Source organism: Bombina bombina, chromosome 4, assembly GCF_027579735.1.
Source record: "Bombina bombina isolate aBomBom1 chromosome 4, aBomBom1.pri, whole genome shotgun sequence".
Taxonomy (NCBI): domain Eukaryota; kingdom Metazoa; phylum Chordata; class Amphibia; order Anura; family Bombinatoridae; genus Bombina; species Bombina bombina.
Genome location: NC_069502.1, coordinates 1,146,043,951 through 1,146,068,877, shown reverse-complemented (window position 1 = coordinate 1,146,068,877; position 24,927 = coordinate 1,146,043,951). Strand labels below are relative to the sequence as shown.

The window sequence follows — 24,927 nt, the reverse complement described above, 5'->3', positions numbered from 1 at the left end:
GAAAATGTAGAAAAATTGAGTATTGAGTGAGTGTATAGACAGATCATTTTAATTAAAGGGACAAGAAACCCATTTTTTTCTTTCTTGATTCAGATAGAGCAAGTGATTTTAAACAACTTTCCAATTTACTTGTATAATTTTCTACAATATTTTGGTATCCTTTGTTGAAGAAGCAGCAATGCACTAGTGGGAGCTATCTGAACACATTGGTCAGCCAATTACAAGAGGCATATATGTGCAGCAACCAATCAGCAGTTCCTGAGCCTACCTAGGTATCCATTTTAACAAATAATATCAAGAGAACAAAACAAATTAGATAATAGAAGCAAATTGGAAAGTTGTTTAAAATCAATTACTCTTTCTGAATCAGGATAGAAAAAATTTTTAGGAAAGTTTCATGTCCCTTTTTTTTTCTTCTAAATTTATTGAAAATACTTCTCTGCCTGCAACTTTGTTTTTTTGTGTTCTAAAATACAAATAGTAGTTTATGTTTATTTAAAACAACAAATATTACCTTTCTGATTACAGTACTGTACAATCTTTCTGATGATACTATGTATACAAAAGTATTAAAAAACATATTGAACTACAAATAGGTTGCAGGTCTAAGCTGTATTAATAAATGATGTAAATATTGCCTAAGCTGTCCCACTTTACAGATGCAAATATTCAACTATTCCAAATCCAAACCTTTTCCAGTCCCAAGCAGTTTGGATAACGGTTTTGTACCTGTGTGTATGTATGCATGTACTGTATGTGTTTCTATCTAGCTATAAATCTATCCAGAATATATATATATATATATATATATAGAGAGAGAGAGATACAGTATATATATATATATATATATATATATATAGATAGAGAGAGAGAGAGAGATAGATATATATATAGATATATATATATATAGATAGATATATATATATATATATATATATATATATATATATATATAGAGAGAGAGAGAGATAGATATGATATGGATATATATATATATATATATATAGATAGATAGATAGATAGATAGATAGATAGAGATAGATATAGAGAGAGAGAGATAGAGAGATTTAATAAAAATATAAATTTTTCCAGATCCTCTTTGGGCTCTATTTATTGAGCCCTTCGCCTGCCTACGACTGCAGGATCTCACAAGATGACCGCTGCTTTCTAGACTCTTCTCCACCTCTTAGGTGGAGAATTTCAATCACCCCGGTCTTGTCCGACTGGGGTGATTGACAGCTCCCGCATGTTATTGGCTATGTGAGGGCAGGGGGCGGGATTGCATGCAAAAGCAAAATATCGCTTGTGTGCAATCTTAAATTCCGTCAGCGGATTGCTGCCCATCAGAGGCGAGCTGGGGCGGACAGGAGCGAATATGTACGCCCCTGTCCGCCCCAGCTTGAAAAATTGAGCCATTTATGGTAGACTAAGTGCCCCAGAATGCAATGCTGCAGATTCTGCTGTTTGGAGGGAGCTCATCGGATAGTCCTAGAAAAGAAAAAAAAGAATAAGTAGAGCACACACACTGCTGACGCTTTCATGAAGTGCTTAGAAACACTTAGGGCTCGATAATCTAAAATTAGCTGGAAGGGACAAAAAAAATCCATGCCGACACCTGCAGGGACTGCCCCCATGGAATTATCTCTTTAAAAAAAAGGTGTTTCTCCACGTGGAAGATGCCTCCCATAGTAAGTATTGACATTTGCTGGAAAGGGAAACTTGCTGAGGAGAGGGAAGTCAGCAGGGGACACACTTTAAAATAAATAACTGCAGCCAATGCAAATGGAAGAATCGTTTCAGCAAATATTTCCTCATAATCACCTATTTTTTTTTTCAGCAAATGGGGCTTATTTATTTCAAATTGTATGAATCCAAAATAAGGATTATAATACAAACATTGCAAACAATAAGATATCACTCTGCAAAAGCCTATAGCTTTTACTATATATTTTCTTCTGAGTGAAGAACAATATTATTTCAAATATTTATTTTTTTTACAGAAAATTATTTTATTGAGGTTTAAGCAGCGACATAACAAATAATCTAGGTCAAGTCACAGAGGTATCACAGCTCTTGGGTGTTACAAAAACAGACAATAGACAGAGCAATGTTGGTATCAGAAATAATCAGGTTATAGGAACATTTGTATAACATAAATAAAAGAGAAAAAAATATTCCCACGCGTGGTATTGAATATATAACATGTATAACGAGTCTAGACCATAACTAATATGATCACACCATCATTTATGACCTCTACAATTTGAAACCTCTGTTTTTTTGTTAAACTTGTACCTCCTTAGTCAGGTTATAGCCAGTCTTGGACTTTTAGTTCTATTGTAATGTATTTGCCTGAGGATAATTAAGAATATAGGGCCACTCTTGGGCCCTCAGTAAAGATATATAGATAGAGTAACATAGCACGACAAGATAGAAATATACAAAATTATAGAGGATACATCTTCCTATGTTTACCAAGTACACTGTAGGGGGGGGGGGGCGAGCTAGTGATAAGGTAGTGGGAGAACAAAGATTTATAAAGATCAACACCTAAACAGATGGGATAACACAAATTGCACGGTCAATAAAGGGTCACACTGAGGAGCGTGTACTCCTAGTTTGCCAACTTAACTTCTATTGCGAATATCTGGTTTTAATATAATCTCATAGAATAGTACTAGCCAGGTCAGTGACATTGAGGTTGAGGCAGGAAGTTGCAACTGAGTGAAAACATTAAGTAAGGTAGCTGGAGACGTACCTATTTGTTCCAATAGGGATTAGCCTATGGCTAGTATCAAATGTATATAATCTGAAGGACTAAGGCAGTGCTTTCCAAACTGTGTGTCGGGACACATTAGTGTGTCGGCGGCAGTGTGTAGGTGTGTCCCTGCTTCAGCACAATTTTTTTTAATTTAAAATTCTTTTTAATTTTTTTTTTGGTTTCCGACTTTCCGCCTGCCTGCTACGCATATCACATGGTTGACACGTGATTGATACCTAGTGGGTCACAGATCATCTTAACCTATTGGCGCAGCTTAGTGGGAACTGAAACTATTCCCATTGGTGGCACATTGGCTCCTGACTGCACGTTTGGACTCCTCAATCAGCTTGTGACTGCAAGTGTAGTCAGTGAGTGGGACAGCAGTGTGTTTGCAGCGCGGGCAGTAATCAGTCGGACTTGCAGAGCTCTGAGGGAAGCAGCTTAAACGCTAAGCTGAAGTCAGAAGTCAGGGGTTTTTTTTTTTGCAGCTAGCTCCCAGTAGTGCATTGCTGCTCCTGCTCTTGATATATGGATAGGAAGTGGAAGCTTAAAAATGCTTGATGATAAAATGCGAGTGTCTTAATCTAATATTACACCAAATATTCAGAAACTGTGTTCATCCCATCAACCTCATACATCCCATTAAAATAGAAAGTAGCTATTGGTGTTATTAAACTTTTTTTTAATTCTTGCACATACATACTGTTACTTGTAAATACATTTAGTTATTATATAATTTATGTATGTGTCCATATCTCTTAAAACAAGTTAGTTTAACCTCCTGTTTGCTAGTACAACGGAATTACTATGTCGCAAAATGATGTAGGTCTAAAAAGTGTGTCACCAACATGAAAAGTTTGGAAAGCTTCGGGCTAAGGTATCACGACATGGGTGTTAAGGAGAATATGAATCTGCCACAGGAGTATGGGCCCTATACCCATGGCAAAAAGCTGAAAGTGTTGGTATTTGCTTGCTTATATTGCATGACTGTCATACTAACGATGTTCACTATCAGCTAGCTAAAAACCGCCCATTCTCTTGAGTAAGAGTTAATCTAGAAGAGCAATATATGAATTCAGACTCTATCTATGAGAGTTTGTAAGTTTAAGTGTTTCAGTTAGAAGAGCCCAGTTGCTCCAAACTGTAATTATGCGTAGGACCTTCTAAGCACAATATGAGATATACCCGACAAGCTAAAAATTCTGCCTCTCATACCCAATGTATCTATGAAATTACAGGAAAACATCATCGTAAGATGGTAAAATATAATGCAAAGGCATTTCAATAAATGCGTACGTTATACACAAAAGGAAGCGTGTTGACCAGAACACTGTAAATAAAGATATGTGGCTGAGAGGTCTCTTGCTATGGAAGCTGTACACTGTATGTGATATATCAGAGTACACACATACAGATTTTTGTCAAGCAAAGGGAACTAGGCCAGTAATCTCAATTATTTTGTTAGTATTACTGTAACCCTAGTATCTATATGGAACTTATCTGCTGGCATATACTGTACATCTTACTATCATAAGGAAACTGAAGTACAATCTTGCCACCTAATTCTAATTTGGCAGAGGGGATTTATGAAGTAGTAGTTGCTGCTTCATAAAAATCAGTTGCAGGTTTGCTCAATTAGCCAATGATAAATCTAGCCCCAAGTATAACAATGCACTTTGAATGCACTTTGAATTTCATAATAATATTTATGTATTTCACAACATCTTTCCTGTGCTTTGTAGTTTTATTATAATTTTTACTGCCTGTGCTAAATAGGTTTGTTTTCCTTTATCATTTTAAACTGATTAAAATTTTTCCAGAAAATAAAATTTCATTACAATTTTAATGGCGTTATAAAAATATATTTTGCAACATGATTTTTTTGAACATCAATTTCATCACAATTTTTATTGCGTTTTAAAAATATATTTTGCTGAGTCTTTTTATTTAAATGCATTTTATTCTTTTCATGTGATTTTTAAATAAATAACACATTTTTGTGAGCCTAATTATATTCTTAAATGTAGGGAGGCACCCTGTTCTAATGGTAAAGATTGCCTATAGAGAAATCCAACAAGGATTTCATATCACTGGTGAGATTTATTAAACAATTTTGTAAATTTTGTAAAGACCTTTAGGTAATCGGGCCCTGTGGTATAATGTATGTTTATATGGGAAGCCCCCAGTGGCAGTTTATTTGGGGGGGGGGGGGGTTATTATTCACCCTTTTTGAAGCTTAAAAAAAGCTACAATTGTTCTTAAAGAGAACATCTGATACCTCACATGAGGATTCCCTGTAGTATTGGTACTTAATAACCGGTCGATAATAGCAACATGCTACACCTCTATAATCCCTCCCTTAAGCAACAGCTCTTCTTCTCACTCCCAACAATAGTATAGAATAAGCACGCTTAGATTCCTCTATAACTGATACGATAGTTATTAATCTATTTTTCCATTGATCTCAATGGTAAGGGGTCCAACAGCATCTAGTACTATTTTTTTAGTTCTCCTTAAGTTAGACCCATAAGGTCATTACATAAAAGTTTGATATTTATTATTCGTAAAATGTGGTTCACCATTTGGGACCCAAGAGCGGTCTCCCTTGGTTTCAGAATACCTACTGTAGCTTTATGTTTTACACATTAATGGAGGACCAAAAGAGGCCTCATGAGTCAATAAGTGGGTATACAGTCCATTTGGCAAACGATGTTTAAACTAAAACTGTTTTTTGTCATATAATTATGTAGTTTTATATTTTTTCTGACTTATTCTGGCTGTAAAATATTTTCGTTTGTTTCTGGTATACTGTATAAATGTCATTCAATGTTTGTAAGCCTTGAATTGAACCTTAATAAAAATTATTATTAAAAAAGAAGAAGCTACAATTGTTTTGTTGCACTTGCTGCTTTGCTTATCAGCTATAAAAAAACATAATGAGCACACACATGAATACAGATGCTCAGAGCATTAGTACAACGCAAGTTTTAATCTGCTGCACTTTTCATTATATTACGGGAACTCAATCTTCCTTGCAGGCAGCAGATTCCAATATTCTTTTCATGATGGCTCTGGGCATCTCTGATCAGATCTTTTATTGGAATTGTTAAATATTTATTTGCAGCTACTAGACTGACTGTCATGTTATACAGTCAGCTGCTTTCAAATGCCTGAAGACTTTGTATTCAAGGAATGGGCATGTTTTACACACTGGGCCCAATCTCAATTTTATTTGGATCTGGAGTTCACATATCACCACGAGGAAGGGTGGATTATCTAACATACAATACATGTGCATTATCTAACACACAATACATGTGGATTATCTAACACACAATACATGTGCATTATCTAACATACAATACATGTGCATTATTTAACATACAATACATGTGCATTATCTAACATACAATACATGTGCATTATCTAACATACAATACATGTGCATTATCTAACACGCAATACATGTGGATTATCTAACATACAATATAGACTGCAACACTGTGCTAATATAAGTGGTAAAAGTTAGAGCAGGAAGTTGGTTCATTGGCACAGACAACAGTTCAACAGGTGTACACAGTTCTGTTTAAATAAATAAAAAATAAAAATAAAAAGAGTATTATGACCTCATAGTGATTGCGCTTTTGTGTTTGTGACATAGTGTTGTGACATGGAATTGTCTCTGATGTGTTTTATTTGAGGCATACCTTGAAGAAAACGTTACTTATATTTATACTTGCAGAAGGACGTATAACAATTTCATTTCATATATGCACATACATGTGTTTTACATTTTTTATTTTATCATTAGTAGACATGTGCATTAGTTTTCGCACAAATGCACATTTGTTTTCGGACAAATGCACATTCATCACGAAAATGGGATTTTGCTTTTGTAAACGAAAATGAAAATCCAAATGAATGCACCAACTAAAATGAAAGAAAACAAAAAATACTGATGAAATTTTTCAGCATTCGTTTCCTTTAATTTTTTAAGGGGTAAATACCTATCTTAGGCCTAGATTTAGAGTTCGGCGGTAAAAGGGCTGTTAACGCTCCGCAGGCTTTTTTCTGGCCGCACCATAAAATTAACTCTGGTATCGAGAGTTAAAACAAATGCTGCGTTAGGCTCCAAAAAAGGAGCGTAGGGCATTTTTACCGCAAATGCAACTCTCGATACCAGAGTTGCTTACGGACGCGGCCGGCATCAAAAACGTGCTCGTGCACGATTCCCCCATAGGAAACAATGGGACTGTTTGAGCTGAAAAAAAACCTAACACCTGCAAAAAAGCAGCGTTCATCTCCTAACGCAGCCCCATTGTTTCCTATGGGAAAACACTTCCTACGTCTGCACCTAACACTCTAACATGTACCCCGAGTCTAAGCACCCCTAACCTTACACTTATTAACCCCTAATCTGCCACTCCCGCTATCGCTGACCCCTGCATTACACTTTTAACCCCTAATCTTCCGCTCCGTAAACCGCCGCAACCTACGTTATCCCTATGTACCCCTAATCTGCTGCCCTAACATCGCCGACCCCTATGTTATATTTATTAACCCCTAATCTGCCCCCCACAACGTCGCCGACACCTGCCTACACTTATTAACCCCTAATCTGCCGAGCGGACCTGAGCGCTACTATAATAAAGTTATTAGCCCCTAATCCGCCTCACTAACCCTATCATAAATAGTATTAACCCCCTAATCTGCCCTCCCTAACATCGCCGACACCTAACTTCAATTATTAACCCCTAATCTTCCGATCGGAGCTCACCGCTATTCTAATAAATGTATTAACCCCTAAAGCTAAGTCTAACCCTAACACTAACACCCCCCTAACTTAAATATAATTTACATCTAACGAAATAAATTAACTCTTATTAAATAAATTAATCCTATTTAAAGCTAAATACTTACCTGTAAAATAAATCCTAATATAGCTACAATATAAATTATAATTATATTATAGCTATTTTAGGATTAATATTTATTTTACAGGCAACTTGGTATTTATTTTAACTAGGTACAATAGCTATTAAATAGTTAAGAACTATTTAATAGTTACCTAGTTAAAATAATAACAAATTTACCTGTAAAATAAATCCTAACCTAAGATATAATTAAACCTAACACTACCCTATCAATAAAATAATTAAATAAACTACCTACAATTACCTACAATTAACCTAACACTACACTATCAATAAATTAAATAAACACAATTGCTACAAATAAATACAATTAAATAAACTAGCTAAAGTACAAAAAATAAAAAAGAACTAAGTTACAGAAAATAAAAAAATATTTACAAACATAAGAAAAATATTACAACAATTTTAAACTAATTACACCTACTCTAAGCCCCCTAATAAAATAACAAAGCCCCCCAAAATAATAAATTCCCTACCCTATTCTAAATTAAAAAAGTTACAAGCTCTTTTACCTTACCAGCCCTGAACAGGGCCCTTTGCGGGGCATGCCCCAAGAAGTTCAGCTCTTTTGCCTGTAAAAAAAAACATACAATACCCCCCCCCCCCAACATTACAACCCACCACCCACATACCCCTAATCTAACCCAAACCCCCCTTAAATAAACCTAACACTAATCCCCTGAAGATCTTCCTACCTTGTCTTCACCATCCAGGTATCACCGATCGGTCCTGGCTCCGATATCTTCATCCAACCCAAGCGGGGGCTAGACATCCACTGAAGAAGTCCAGAAGAGGGTCCAAAGTCTTCCTCCTATCCGGCAAGAAGAGGACATCCGGACCGGCAAACATCTTCTCCAAGCGGCATCTTCGATCTTCTTCCATCCGGAGCGAAGCGGCCGGATCCTGAAGACCCCCAGCGCGGAACATCCATCCGGACCGACGACTGAACGATGAATGACGGTTCCTTTAAATGACGTCATCCAAGATGGCGTCCCTCGAATTCCGATTGGCTGATAGGATTCTATCAGCCAATCGGAATTAAGGTAGGAATTTTCTGATTGGCTGATGGAATCAGCCAATCAGAATCTAGTTCAATCCGATTGGCTGATCCAATCAGCCAATCAGATTGAGCTCGCATTCTATTGGCTGTTCCGATCAGCCAATAGAATGCGAGCTCAATCTGATTGGCTGATTGGATCAGCCAATCGGATTGAACTTGATTCTGATTGGCTGATTCCATCAGCCAATCAGAAAATTCCTACCTTAATTCCGATTGGCTGATAGGATTCTATCAGCCAATCGGAATTCGAGGGACGCCATCTTGGATGACGTCATTTAAAGGAACCGTCATTCGTCGTTCAGTCGTCGGTCCGGATGGATGTTCCGCGCTGGGGGTCTTCAGGATCCTGCCGCTTCGCTCCGGATGGAAGAAGATCGAAGATGCCGCTTGGAGAAGATGTTTGCCGGTCCGGATGTCCTCTTCTTGCCGGATAGGAGGAAGACTTTGGACCCTCTTCTGGACTTCTTCAGTGGATGTCTAGCCCCCGCTTGGGTTGGATGAAGATATCGGAGCCAGGACCGATCGGTGATACCTGGATGGTGAAGACAAGGTAGGAAGATCTTCAGGGGCTTAGTGTTAGGTTTATTTAAGGGGGGTTTGGGTTAGATTAGGGGTATGTGGGTGGTGGGTTGTAATGTTGGGGGGGGGTATTGTATGTTTTTTTTTACAGGCAAAAGAGCTGAACTTCTTGGGGCATGCCCCGCAAAGGGCCCTGTTCAGGGCTGGTAAGGTAAAAGAGCTTGTAACTTTTTTAATTTAGAATAGGGTAGGGAATTTATTATTTTGGGGGGCTTTGTTATTTTATTAGGGGGCTTAGAGTAGGTGTAATTAGTTTAAAATTGTTGTAATATTTTTCTTATGTTTGTAAATATTTTTTTATTTTCTGTAACTTAGTTCTTTTTTATTTTTTGTACTTTAGCTAGTTTATTTAATTGTATTTATTTGTAGAAATTGTGTTTAATTAATTTATTGATAGTGTAGTGTTAGGTTAATTGTAGGTAATTGTAGGTAGTTTATTTAATTATTTTATTGATAGGGTAGTGTTAGGTTTAATTATATCTTAGGTTAGGATTTATTTTACAGGTAAATTTGTTATTATTTTAACTAGGTAACTATTAAATAGTTCTTAACTATTTAATAGCTATTGTACCTAGTTAAAATAAATACCAAGTTGCCTGTAAAATAAATATTAATCCTAAAATAGCTATAATATAATTATAATTTATATTGTAGCTATATTAGGGTTTATTTTACAGGTAAGTATTTAGCTTTAAATAGGATTAATTTATTTAATAAGAGTTAATTTATTTCGTTAGATGTAAATTATATTTAAATTAGGGGGGTGTTAGTGTTAGGGTTAGACTTAGCTTTAGGGGTTAATACATTTATTAGAATAGCGGTGAGCTCCGATCGGAAGATTAGGGGTTAATAATTGAAGTTAGGTGTCGGCGATGTTAGGGAGGGCAGATTAGGGGGTTAATACTATTTATGATAGGGTTAGTGAGGCGGATTAGGGGCTAATAACTTTATTATAGTAGCGCTCAGGTCCGCTCGGCAGATTAGGAGTTAATAAGTGTAGGTAGGTGTCGGCGACGTTGAGGGGGGCAGATTAGGGGTTAATAAATATAATATAGGGGTCGGCGGTGTTAGGGGCAGCAGATTAGGGGTACATAGGGATAACGTAGGTGGCGGCGCTTTGCGGTCGGAAGATTAGGGGTTAATTATTGTAAGTAGCTGGCGGCGATGCTGTGGGGGGCAGATTAGGGGTTAATAAATGTAATATAGGGGTCGGCGGGGTTAGGGGCAGCAGATTAGGGGTACATAAGTATAACGTAGGTGGCGGTCGGCAGATTAGGGGTTAAAATTTTTAATCGAGTGGCGGCGATGTGGGGGGAGCTCGGTTTAGGGGTACATAGGTAGTTTATGGGTGTTAGTGTACTTTAGGGTACAGTAGTTAAGAGCTTTATAAACCGGCGTTAGCCAGAAAGCTCTTAACTCCTGCTATTTTCAGGCGGCTGGAATTTTGTCGTTAGAGCTCTAACGCTCACTGCAGAAACGACTCTAAATACCGGCGTTAGGAAGATCCCATTGAAAAGATAGGCTACGCAAATGGCGTAGGGGGATCTGCGGTATGGAAAAGTTGCGGCTGCAAAGTGAGCGTTAGACCCTTTAATCACTGACTCCAAATACCAGCGGGCGGCCAAAACCAGCGTTAGGAGCCTCTAACGCTGGTTTTGACGGCTACCGCCGAACTCTAAATCTAGGCCTTAAAGTGCTAGAGAGTGCGCTAACTTGATCCTCTTGTTGCCAGACCCCTGACTGCATTTACAGGATGCTTAGCCACTTGGCTTCCAGAACCTGCACTAAAGTTACACTTTCATTATTTATTTTGCCTTCTTTTCCTGTAAACTAAGTTTAAAAACTGAAAGAGCAGGCTACACAAGTCTAACCTTGGAATGCGAGGTTGAATATCTAACCTGATTAGTACGAAAAACACTGCTCACCTTTAAAACTTTCCCAAAAGGTTTAAATGTTAGATGAATGTGTGTAAGGTGGTCTACACTAGTGGTGTTCCTCAGGGGTCAGTTCTGGGGCCTGTTTTGTTTAACATATTTATCTGCGATATCAGCAAAGGGCTACAGGGGAAAGTATGTCTCTTTGCAGATGATACAAAAATTTGCAACAGAGTGGATGTTCCAGGGGGGGTAGACAAAATGAGAAGTGATATACAACAATTGGAGGATTGGATAAACGACTGGGATCTAAAGTTTAACACAGCAAAGTGTAAAATAATGCATTTAGGGAAGAAAAATCCAAATGTTAATTACAGACTCAATGACACTTTACTGACTGTTACAGACGAGGAAGAGGACTTGGGAATTATTATTTCAGATGATTTAAAACTTAGTAAACAATGTAGTAAGGCAGCGAGTAAGGCTAGCAGAATGCTTGGATGTATTGGTAGAGGTATTTGCAGCAGAAATAGTAAGGTTCTTATGCCACTTTATAGATCATTAGTTAGGCCTCATCTTGAGTATTGTGTGCAGTTCTGGAGGCCATATCTTCAGAAGGATATTAACAAACTTGAATCTGTGCAAAGGAGGGCTACCAAAATGGTACATGGTCTAAAAAATAAAACTTACCAGGATAGGCTCAATGACCTAAATATGTATAGCTTAGAGGAGAGAAGGGAAAGAGGTGATATGATAGCAACTTTCAAGTACATTAAAGGGTTTAGTAAAACTGAGGCTGTGGGTATTTTACATAAAATGGAAAATTCAAGAACAAGGGGTCATGAGCTCAAGCTAAAGGGTAGTAGATTCAGGAGTAATTTGAGGAAGCACTTCTTTACAGAAAGAGTGATTGATTTATGGAATAAACTTCCTCAAGAGGTAGTAGCAACAAACACTGTGGGGGACTTTAAAAATGCATGGGACAAGCATAGGGCTATCCTACGAACTAGATAAGTTTATACTGTTAGGTAAGGTGGGGCAGACTTGCTGGGCCTATGGCTCTTATCTGCCGTCAATATCTATGTTTCTATGTTTCTATGTTACTTAGTGGTATAGGAGTCTCGTTTAATTATATATAATGAGGGGATATGTTCCCTACTAAGATTAAAAAACTGAATGGAAAGGTCCTGCTGTTTAATGCCCCTACTGAGACTGAAAGAACTGAATGAGTCCTGCTGTAAAATGTGGTAAAAATGTGTTGGATGTTTATAAATAAAGAGATGTTAATCAATACTGGTGAAAGTATAAATAATGCAATTTATTATACAATATAAGGTATATACCTAAACAACTTTAAATACATCAAAATGAAAATAAAAAATTAATAAATCACTAAAAATGTAGAATAAAAAACACTGGTGTATCAAATTAACTATCTAGGAAGGCTGCAAATCTATACAATTTCAAAGTATCACAATTACAGCTGAAATCAACTTGTTAAAATCGAAATAAAACAGAAATGTACAGTGGCATTTGAAACAAATCGTAACACAATCTTAACACAATCCTACTGCATTGTATCTATTAGTACAGTTTCTGTATTGTGTATCGATTCGCCCTCAGTAGTTACTTTTTAAGTTGAAGGCAAAAGGAATTTAGGTAAATTGCCCAAATTACTTATTGTGCAGGTTAAAATGTCCTGTTTCAATATATTGCTGCTCACTCTGTTTGAAATCCGGTTTCTACGTGTTTCGGCATTCCGCCTTTCTCAAGAATACCCAATATTGCGATATTAAATATTAACCACACTACCAGCTTGTATATTGAAACAAGACTTTTTACAGAGAGGTGCAAAACCCTAACATTGCCATATTAAATATCCAACACAATATTAACTTTCTATATTGAAACAGGACATTTTAATCTGCATTGTATAGCTTTGCAGCCTTCCTAGATAGTTTTTATTCTACATTTTTTGTGATTTATTAATTTTTTATTTTCATTTTGATGCATTTAAAGTTGTTTAGGTATATACCTTATATTGTATAATAAATTGCATTATTTATACTTTCACCAGTATTGATTAACATCTCTTTATTTATAAACATTCAACACATTTTTACCACATTTTACAGCAGGACTCATTCAGTTCTTTCAGTCTCAGTAGGGACATTAAACAGCAGGACCTTTCCATTCAGTTCTTTAATCTTAGTAGGGAACATATCCCCTCATTATATATAATTAAACAAGATGCCTATACCACTAAGTAAAAATGGCATTAGTTTGCGCCACCTTACACAGCAAGTCTAACCTTGCTATATACACATATCCCTAATTTGCAGTTTGTTATCTTTTCTGTTGAAGCCAAACAATGGAGCTACTTTACTCAATTACTCCTTAAACATCACCACCTGCTCTGGTCATTAGCCCATCTCTCTTAAACTCACCTTAGTTTTGTACTCATGAACTTCACACATTCCTAGACTCCCTTTCTCCCCCCTGCACCTCATCCCAAAAACAGTCTCATTACTGAATCTCACCTCATGTCACTCTCTCTTTTGCTCATACTAGCTGCTCGTGAGTCGTGACGTCTCCCCTAATCCTGGTCCCCAACAACTTCCTAGTCGTGTACCTTTCTACAGCCAGCAAACAAAACTCTGCTAACCTTACTCACATTTTCTTGTATCTAAAGTAATTAGTCCCTTCACTTGTGCACTCTGGAACTCTGGCTCTGTTTGCAACAAGCTCACTTCTATCCATGACCTCTTTATTTCCCACACCCTCAACCTTCTGGCTCTCACAGAAACTTGTCTCTTTCCTTTAGACACAGCATCCCCTGCTACATTGTCACATGGGGGGTCTCCACTTCAGCCATACTCCTAGATCTGGTAACAGACAAGGAGGTGGTATAGGTATTTTACTTTCATCTCATTGCACCTTGCAACAAATACAACCCATCTCTTCCTGTGCTCAGTAATATACCACCCCCTGGCTCCTTAATTCAATTTCTAGATCACTTTGCTGCCGGGCTACCTTATTTCCTTTACTCAGACACTCCTGCCCTCATTCTTGGTGACTTCAACATCCCTCTTGACAATCCCACTGCCTCCTCTGCAAAACAACTTCTGCAACTCACTTCCTCTTTCGGTCTGTCACAATGGACTGACTCTCCCTCTCACAAAGATGGTCACTCCCTTGATCTGATCTTTAGCTATCGATGCACTATTTCAAACTTCACAAACTCCCCTTTTCCTCTTTCTGACCATTATCTCCTCACTTGTAACATCATATCCCTCCCTACAACTCTCCTTCCTTCTGCCCCTCATACCAAACTTCCCAGAAGCATTTTGTCATTAGATCAGCAACAGCTTGCTAGTTCTCTCAAACCTCTCCTCTCATCCATCTCCTCCAATACCTGCCCTGACTAATCTATCTGCCACTATAATTCCACCCTTACATCGGTCCTTGACAATCTGGCCCCTCATACCATAGCTCGGAAATCACACACTAACCTTTAGCCTGGCATACTCCTCTGACACGGTACCTATGCAGATGTTCCCATACTGCTAAGCGGCACTGGAGAAAATCTCAGAGTTCAGCTGACTTTCTTTACTACAAATTCATCTTGAACTCCTACTACTCTATCCTTAATCTTTATAAGCAACACTACTTCTCTACTCTTATCTCCACCCTTTCTTCAAACCCAAAACGCCTGTTCTCCACTTTAAACGCTCTTCTCCACCCACCCCCACCTCTTAATACAACTTCTCTGTCAGCTCAAGATTTTGCCAGCCACTTCAATAACAAAATCGATTCCATCAGAAACTAAATCAGCTCTCAACAAGCTTCCAGCCTCTCACCCCCTCAAAAGCTTGCAATTAACCAAAACCCACGTAGCCATATATTTAGTTCTTTCACCCCTGTTTCTGCACTTATACTATGCTCTCACCTCACTACCTGTCCTCTCAACCCCATCCTCTCACTTCTACTCTCCTCCCTCTCTTCTACCCTTAACCCTATACTCACACATTTTCAACCTCTCCCTCAGCACTGGTATATTTCCCTCATCTCTAAAACATGCACTGGTCACACCTATCCTGAAAAAACATCTCGATCCAACCTCCCCATCCAACTACCGCCCTATTTCCCTACCCCCTCTTGCCTCAAAGCTTCTTGAAAAGCTAGTACATGTACGCCTATCCCATTTCCTTACATTACTCTCCCTCCTTGACCCACTGCAATCTGGATTTTGCCCCCCTCACTCCACAGAGACAGCAATCATTAAGGTTACCAACAACCTTCTTACAGCAAAATCCAAAGCCCACTTCTCTCTGCCTGATCTGTCTGCAGCCTTTGATACTGTTGACCACCCTATTTTGCTCCAAACCCTCCAATCCTTCTGCATTTGTGACACAGCCCTCTCGTGGTTCTCTTCCTACCTGTCTAACCGTACCTTTAGTGTAGCCTTCTCTGGGGCTTCCTCTGCCCCGTTACCGCTTTCTGTTGGTGTACCAGAAGGCTCTGTCCTTGGCCCCTTTTTTTCTCAATCTACACGTCATCATTAGGCTCCCCAATAAAGTCCCACGGTTTTCAATATCAATATCTCTGCTCCAGACCTTTCTCCTTCCTTGATAACCCATGTCACTAACTGTCTTTCTCATATCGCTTCATGGATGTCCTCTAACTACCTTAAGCTAAATCTCTCCAAAACAAACTGAACTCCTTATCCCCCCTTCTTCTAAAATCTCCACCCCACATCTCTCTATAACTGTCGACAACTCCATCATTACCCCTACCCTGCATGCCCGATGTCTTTGGGGTCATACTTGACTCAGATCTTTCTTTCACTCCTCACATTCAGGTCTTGGCTAAATCCTGCTGCTTCCACCTTAAAAACATCTCTAAAATTAGACATTTTCTTACACAAGACACAACTAAGATTTTAATCCACTCTATCATCCTTTCCCTCCTTGACTACTGCAACTCCGTCCTCTCTGGTCTCCCTAGCTGCCGTCTAGCTCCTTTACAATTTATAATGAATGCCTCTGCCAGGCTCATCTTCCTTACACGTCGCTCTTCATCTACTGCACCTCTCTGCCAATCCTTTCACTGGCTTCCTTTTGCCTCCAGGATTAAACACAAAATTCTGACTCTGACATACAAAACCCTCAACTGCACTGCTTACCTCTATATATCAGACCTTGACTCCAGATACTCTGCCTCCCCTCCCCTTCGCTCTGCTCATGACTACCTCCTCTCCTCCTCTCTTGTTACCTCCTCACATTCCTGTTTACAAGACTTCTCCAGACTGGCTCCCATCTTGTGGAACTCTCTGCCTTGCTCCACAAGACTCTTGCCTAGATTTGAAAGCTTCAAGCACTCCCTAAATACTCTTCTGTTCAGGGATGCATACAACCTACACTAACCTTTCCTAATACCAGTTCCTCTCCTCCATTGCTATCCGCCATGAACCCCCTTAGACTGCTTGCAGATCACCTTCACAAGAGCTGACTACAACAGTGCGACTCTAGGCAAGGCCCTCTACCCATTTGATCCCTATAATTGCTACCTTGTATATCGCCTATGTTTATAGTGCTGCGGAATCTGTTGGCGCTCTACAAATAATCGATAATAATAATAATAATAATGGAGATTTTACACAATACAGTGTCAAGCCCAGTCACCCTCAAATCCGGATTGTCTCTTCCAAATAAGCAAAATAGTGGGTGAAGATTGTTTATTGGAAAACAATTGCAGCAAACAATGGAAAATGTTATAATCAGAAGGTGTTAAGTGTACATTTAATTATAATGTTCTAGTATTATCATTATTCTACTACTTAGGTATGATTGTGATTGGCTAGTTGCACTGTCAGTCTTTACATTATTATCATTATAATTTATTTGTAAAGTGATGCCAAATAATGTAGCGCTGATAAGACGATCATTAGTTGCTCTTTAATCTGCTCTGTGATTGACTTCCGTCTTCATCTCCCATCAGCATAATGTTTAATGTACAGATATGCTATATTTCTTAGTAAGCACTTTTAATGTGTTTGCTTTCTTGGCTTTTATTTATTCTGAATGCAGTATAAATTATATTGCTTTTTAACTCAGTAGTATGTTTTTCAGTCACATGTTTCGCAATCTCTAGTGGTGATTAGAAAAATTGCAGCCCCATAAACGAGCTGCTCTGAAATCTAATTCTGCTTTAGCAGCAATGGGTCCTCTAAAAGGATGGGCCCGGTAGCATTGGAGAATCCTGTAGTTACACCGCTGAGTATGATATACGTAATGTCTAGGGATTTATTTACTGCTTCAGTATTATTAATTAATTAATTAAAATTAATTCATGAAAAAAAATCCAATTTACTTGATGGCATACTAAGGTAGGCTCAAGAACGTGCATGTGTCATGAGCAGTATATGGCAAAAGCAGACATCCCAACTATACAGATTTGAGATGGACAGTCCATAATTATGAGCTCTGAGACGGACATATCTCGCGATTTACAGAATTTCCTTAAGCCCCGTCCACATAAACGTCAAGAAGATAAAAGGGGCATTAAAGGCACATGAAACCCAAAAAATGTATTTCATGGTTCGAATTTTAAACAACTTTCCAATTTACTTCTATAATCTAATTATATTTTTTCCCTTGATTTCCTTTGTTGAAAAGCATACCCAGGTATGCTCAGGGGCAGCAATGCACTACAGGGAGCTAGCTGTTTATTACTGGCTGCACATATATGTGTCTTGTCATTGGCTCAAATGTGTTCAGCTAGCTCCAGTAGTGCATTGCTGCTTCTTCAACAGAGGTTAAAAGGAGAATGAAGCAAATTTCATAACTTAAGTATATTGGAAAGTTGTTTAAAATTGTGTCCTCTAATTACGATGACAGGTGGCAGACCAGAACCTTGACCCTTAATACTTAATATATACAGTTTTCTTTATATAGTTCAGTTTGGGATACCTCTTGCCTTTGTACTAGTTTAGAAGTTTCAGATAGATTGATACATAGGGGCCGATTTATCAATGTCTGGCGTACATGATACGCTGTAGTGTATCAAGTCCGCCAGACATCGCTGAATGCCGACAGCATATGCTGTCAGCATTTAATATTGCACAATCTGGTGAACTGATTGTGCAATGCTGCCCCCTGCAGATTCGCAGCCAATCGGCCGCTAGCAGGGGATGTCAGTCAACCCCATCGTATACGATCGGGCGGATTGATGTCCATAGCATCAGAGGCAACTGACGAGTTAAGGACCAGCGGTCTTAAGACCGCTGCTTCTTAACTGCTGTTTCCAGCGAGCCTGAAGGCTCACGCGGAAATAGGGCGATTAGGGGACTTTCGGCCCTTGTTAAATTGGCCCCATAGTCTAATTGTTGTCAGGATTGATTTAGAGTACTACCTGAAATTTAGTTTATCCCTGAATCGGGGACATGATTTGAATGTGTCAGTATCTTTATGTAACCATGTTAATTCCAACACCTGGAAAGTAACATTATATTTTATTATTGTATTATTATATAATTATATATAATATATATATATATAGTATATATTATATTATATTTTATTATTGTATTGTATTCAGCTATTTTGAAAATTTCAATAAAACATTTAAAAAAATAAAAATACATTTGTATGTTCGAATCACAACAGAAAAAAATATTGTGTTTCATGTCCCTTTAAGACACCTACACACCTCTGAGCCAACTTCTGTACGGAAAGTAGCTAGAAGTAAACTGAATTTAATTAATATGACAATTTAATTCTGTTTGATATGTCCCTTTAACTTTGTTCTCAGCATTCAGTAATACCAGTAGCACTATGACTCTGATTCTCCATCAAAACAGAATCTGCTGCATACTGAGCAATGTATAATGAAGAGCTGAAAGGGACAGTTTACTCAAAAAAAATCTCCCCTTTAATTTGTTCCCAATGATCCACTTTACCTGCTAGAGTGTATTAAATTGTTTACAAGTATTTCCTTTACCCTTATATTGGTATTTGAAATAGTTGATGTAGCCTGTGGTATCCCACCTATTCTGAACGTTTCTAGCCTTAGGTCCAAGCTATAGATAAGCTGTGTAAACACAGCCAGCAGAAGAAATTACACTCCCAGTGGGGTATAGAAGAGATAAGGTAATACAACATTCGTCTTTGGTTTATGGGTATAAGCTAAAGAAGCAGGTATATGTACACAATGTGATAAAGTAATGAGATCTGATTATACCCACAAGCTTAACCCATTTTATTAGGTTGTGGCTTCAAAACACAAAACCAGCTATTTCATATACACAAATAAACCTTAAAAAGCTCATTCTCAAAAATGTCATACTCTGCAGGTGGTAAAAAAGTAACTTGAAAGACATTAAGGGAAAACAATTTTACAGTATATTGTCCCTTGAATCTTCCTTTCATGCTGCATGTTTAAACTTACTTTGCACGATGGCTCTGGGCATCTGTGATCACATCACTCAATGTGATGCTTAAAGATGTATTTGCAGCTACTAGACTGACAGTCATGTGACACAGTCAGCTGCTTCCAGAACCTAGAGCCTTTGTCCTCAGGAACGGGCAATCGTTAAACCGGGGGTCCTTTTGCTGCACAGTGTCATTGTATTTGTTTGTTTAAAGGGACATGAAACCCAAGAATTGTCTTTCACGATTCAGACAGAGCAGGCAATTTTAAACAGTTTTCTAATTGACTTCTTTTATAAACATTGTCTTTGTTCTCTTGGTATCTATTGTTGAGAAACAGGGATGTAATTTAGGAGTGTACACATATTTGGAGCATGTATTTGGCAAGCAGTTTTGCAAGAATGTTATCCATTTGCAAAAGCACTAGATAGCAGCACTAGTTCCTGCCATTCAGTGCTACAGACACCTACTTAGGTATCTCTTCAACAAAGAATAACATGGGAACAAAGTAATTGTAATAGAACTGAAATAAACTGGGAACTTTTTAAAATTGTATGCTCTGTCCGAATCACAAAAGACATGATTTGGGTTTCCTAGGTATAAGTTATGTTTGTTGTGTGTGTGTGCATGTGTTGCCTAAGTATGCTACAACAATTTCTGTGCAGAGTGCAAATGCTTCATTTTAATAAATACATACATTAATTAATTTACAGTTATTTAAACATTGGGTTTTATGTTTTTTTAAAATGCAGAAGGGTGACAAAAAATATAGGAATTCATTGTATAAGGTTTTCTTGCATCCTGTTACACTGATAGAAGACAGTAAGAGAAACAGAGAATCAAAGAAAAAAACTGCAAAGAGCAGAACCCCCCCCCCCCAATCAAAACTGACAATGTTATTGAGAAGATAACAGTAAGGATAAGAAATGCATTGAGTGCTAGGTCAGTAGTGGGTGGAGCTTGAGAGCTAGGTCAGTAGTGGGTGGAGCTTGAGAGCTAGGTCAGTAGTGGGTGGAGCTTGAGTGCCTGGGGACATAGAATGTTTATAAGGTTTTGTGTCATGGTCCATTCAGTTTTTTGCAGAATGTATCAGCTTGGTCATGGAAAAGGCTGGACTCATTTCAACAGACTATGTGGCTGTATTGTCTTACTTCTCCAAGCCAATGTTCTTTATGGGCACCCACAGTGCTTGGATTATGGACCTCCTTTCAGACCTCCTACTCACTTAGAGTTTTGTAATCAGTATGAAACATTTGGCTGCTGTGATCAAGTGAAGGACAACATCATTGCTGAAAAATACTGGTCAGTCATGGACTTATATGATTTTCAGGGTCAAGAGCTGTGTGGTAGCATCGTTAAAGACATTGTATGTCAGGTAAAGTACAATATGTCTTATAATCAATATTTAAACATTTGAGTTTTTGATGTCTACTTATATCTGGTGTGGATTTTTATCTGGGCTATTAGCTATTCATTATACTAGTATGTGGTGGACTAGAAGCTATTTCTCTAGAATTAAAGGGACACTAAACCCAGTTTTTTTCTTTCATGATTCAGCCAGAGCATGCAATTTTAAGCAACTTTCTAATTTACGCATATTATCAATTTTTCTTCATTCTCTTGCTATCTTTATTTAAAAAGCAGGAATGTGATGCCGACCCATTTTTTGTTGAGAACCTGGGTTATGCTTGCTTATTGGTGGGTAAATGTAAGCTTCCAAAAAGGGAGCGCTATCCATGGTGCTGAGCCAAAAATGGGTTGGCTGCTAAGATTTACATTCCTGCTATTAAAATAAAGATAGCAAGAGAACGAAGAAAAATTGATAATAGGAGTAAATTAGAAAGTTGCTTATAATTTCATTCTCTATCTGAATCATGAAAGAAAAAAATGTGGGTTCAGTGTCCCTTTAAGTATATAGACCTCTAGGAGAGAATGAATGTGACAAAGTATTAATAATAGCAGTAGACTGAATGACTGGAAAATTAAGCTGTAAATACAGTATATTTCAAGTAATGTATAAATTCACTAATTTAGAGAGATCTCTGTAACTCTAATGAGAGAAATCTCTATAACTCCTATAGTATATGCAACAGTGGTTATGGGACTGAGAAGAGTTTTTCAATGGGAGTTCTCAGGGGTGGACAGAGACCAACCAGGGCCCCCAGGCAAAAATTAGAAATGGACCCTCCATCCTGCCCCCTATGTCCCAACCTGCCTGCTATACCCCTCCTTCAATCCAACACCTGCCTTCCTTGCCCCCACCAAGGTCCCCAATGTTCAGGGACAAGGCCCCCAACATCAAGGGACAGGGACCCCATACTCCTTAGCCTCCACAGCCTCAGATTTCCCCCCAGGGCCCCCACACTCCAGGGACAGACCCCACACTACAGGTCCCCCAGAACAGACCTCCTACTAGGCACAGGCATTGACTCCAGAAACAGGACCCTCATCCCAAGGACAGGGCACTCACTGTGTCCACCCTTAACTGTTTCGTTACTGCTAACACAGCTGCCAGTGCTGCGCTAGCTCCTGATCATCTGCTGCCCGCCACAGCTCACACACACTAGCCCAGCTCTCCCATACTAAAATGTGCCTGCCTGCTGCCGCCCGCTCCCTCACAGTCACAACCGCTAGTTCAGCTCAACTGTCACCAATGTGCAAGCTCATGTAATAAACTGTGACTGAGAGCATTAGCAGCACACCAAGAACATCCCTTTGGGGCCCCCTTATGCCTTATGTGCTGGGCCCTCGGTCCAGGTCCTATTGCCCAACTTCTCAGTCTGCCCCTGGGAGTTCTTTGAAATGTTAGTAAATCAAATGAAAGGTGTAATTCTAATTATGTTCTAGATGAAGGTCTGAGGCAACTCAGAAGCAGATAGATTTTATTAGTAGTAGGTGATTTTATTTAGTTTGATTAAATTAATGAGCAGTGGTTGCTGAGACATGCGAAGTAGAGACATTTGGCAGCAGAGAATTGTATTAGTTATAGTCCCAGAGTATGGTTCTGCTGTAGCATGGAAAACAGTTAGTACCTGTTACAGTGTTTTCTTATTTGTAGCCTGTGTGTATGTTTCTGTGTATCTATCTATCTATCTATCTATCTATCTATCTATCTATCTATCTATCTATCTACATATATATATATATGTAGATATATGTAGATATATTTATAGATATATACATAATATAGTTTGTGTTTATATATATATATATATATATATATATATATATATATATATATATATATATATATATATACAAAACATGGAAGGGAACTGCACTCCAAGACCAGACCAGGTACACATCCTGTGACTCAGCAACATCCAGCCCTGGGTGCTATATAGCACTCCAAAAAAGCTGTGATGTCACCAGAGCCACAGGCAGTTAACCCCAGTCGGGAATGGGTGCAAGAAACAAGGGGGATTACAAGCAAAAAGTAATACAACACATAGAAACACCCAGCACTCACCAGCTAGCTCACAGCTAAGATAAAATCACAACTGGAAAGGTTAGTTACCGCATCTGGCCAAATGGGAAAGCTCAGGCACCACGTCAAGGTCCTTTTCATTGCCTGAGTCCCTAACACAGCCACACCATCATGCGAGCTCACAAAGCCAAACAGACTGAGAACAAAGAAGGGGTGCACAGGTGGATGTAATCACCCACACACACACTCTCACACATATATACACTATATTATATAATATAATGTAATAAATATTTAAGTCACTTGCCACTCGCACTACAGATAAACAAGATACATAGACACATCATATGTAAACATTCATATACATTTTTACAGTAAAACAATCTTGGCAAAACAAACCTTTGTTAATCAGAGTTTTTGTTCTCAATCAAACATGGTGGGAGAGACTCGCACTGCACTAGAGCACTGCTTTGTGCCATTTCTACAGGAGTTTTGGGGGTGCATTCCCTTTCGTTACCATAGCAGTCTCAAACTTCAAAGATGTCAGCAGCACTGAATGTAAATAAATAAATACATTTTATAAAATATAGTAGAATATATTGACACCAAAAGGTACATCCTGCACCTTTGATAATTAACTTCTTGATCAACGTTTTGCATCCCCTACTGGGCATGACCCGGCACAACCATTGCAACAGGAGTTAGACAGCTGATACTAATTGTATTTATAATACCAATTTCCCTGCCACATTTAAAGGGACAGTCTACTTTAAAATGTTTATTGTTTAAAAAGATAGATAATCCCTTTTTTACCCATTCCCCAGTTTTGCATAACCATCACAGTTATATTCATATACTTTTTACCTTTGTGATTACCTTATATCTAAGCCTCTGCTGACTGCCCCTTATCTCAGTGATTTTGACAGGCATGAATTTTAGCCAATCAGTGCTGACTCTTAAATAACTCCATGGGAGTGAGCACAATGTTATCTATATGGCACACATGAACTAGCACTGTCTAGCTGTAACAAACTGTCAAATACATTTAGATAAGAGGCTACCTTCAAGGACTTAGAAATTAGCATATGAGCCTACCTAGGTTTAGGTTTCAACAAAGAATACCATGAAAACAAAGCAAATTTGATGATAAAAGTAAATTGGAAATTTGTTTAAAATGACATGCCCTATCTGAATCATGAAAGTTTAATTTTGACTAGACTGTCTCTTTACGCTAAGCTGGTGAATGTATATAATTCTATATTTATATATCCCCCAGAGACATAAGAAGCTGTGATTTTTAACACCTTGATTACTAAAGCATAATTGAATACATTAAATCACTTCTATACAATAGCAGTGTATAAATCAGTGTATTTTTATATTAGTATATTTAATATGGCACATACAGGTTTACATATGTTTCTTATGTCAATTGTTGAGCTTTTATTTTTATGAAAACAAGCAGATACTAAATTTGTTAAAAAATTAACTATGCACATTTTTTTGTTTGGATTGGCTTTGAATGCCATTTGATGCTGTCTAAATAATGTGGGTTTCAAGAGGTTGAATTTTCAGATGCATTGGTATGGGGGTTAAACCACAGATAAGTATTACTATTACTAAACAACTGATACCAAGAGAACAAAGTATATTTGAAAATATGTGACTTTAAAAGTGTCCTAAATTTGCATGTTCTTTCTGAGTCATACAAGTTTAATTTTGACTGTCCTATCCCTTTAAAATATACAAAAAATTACTGGAAATGGAACGAAGCCTGTTAATTATGGTGACTCAGAACTTGAAAATACTTTATTATACCATACAAATGTGCAGGGATAGGCACTGACCAAGGCTGTGGTGGAC

The 24,927-nt window shown here is 38.1% G+C and overlaps 1 protein-coding gene across 1 annotated transcript in view; it reads left to right on the top strand.

Annotated features, from left to right (window-relative positions):
- The first annotated feature begins 20,731 nt into the window (after positions 1 to 20,731).
- Positions 20,732 to 24,927, top strand: part of HHIPL2 (HHIP like 2) — a 245,544-nt gene continuing 241,348 nt past the window's right edge. Inside the window, exon 1 of the mRNA XM_053712520.1 lies at positions 20,732 to 21,012. Coding sequence (XP_053568495.1) covers positions 20,947 to 21,012 — 66 coding nt within the window. The 5' untranslated portion in view covers positions 20,732 to 20,946. The remainder of the gene's footprint in view (positions 21,013 to 24,927) is intronic.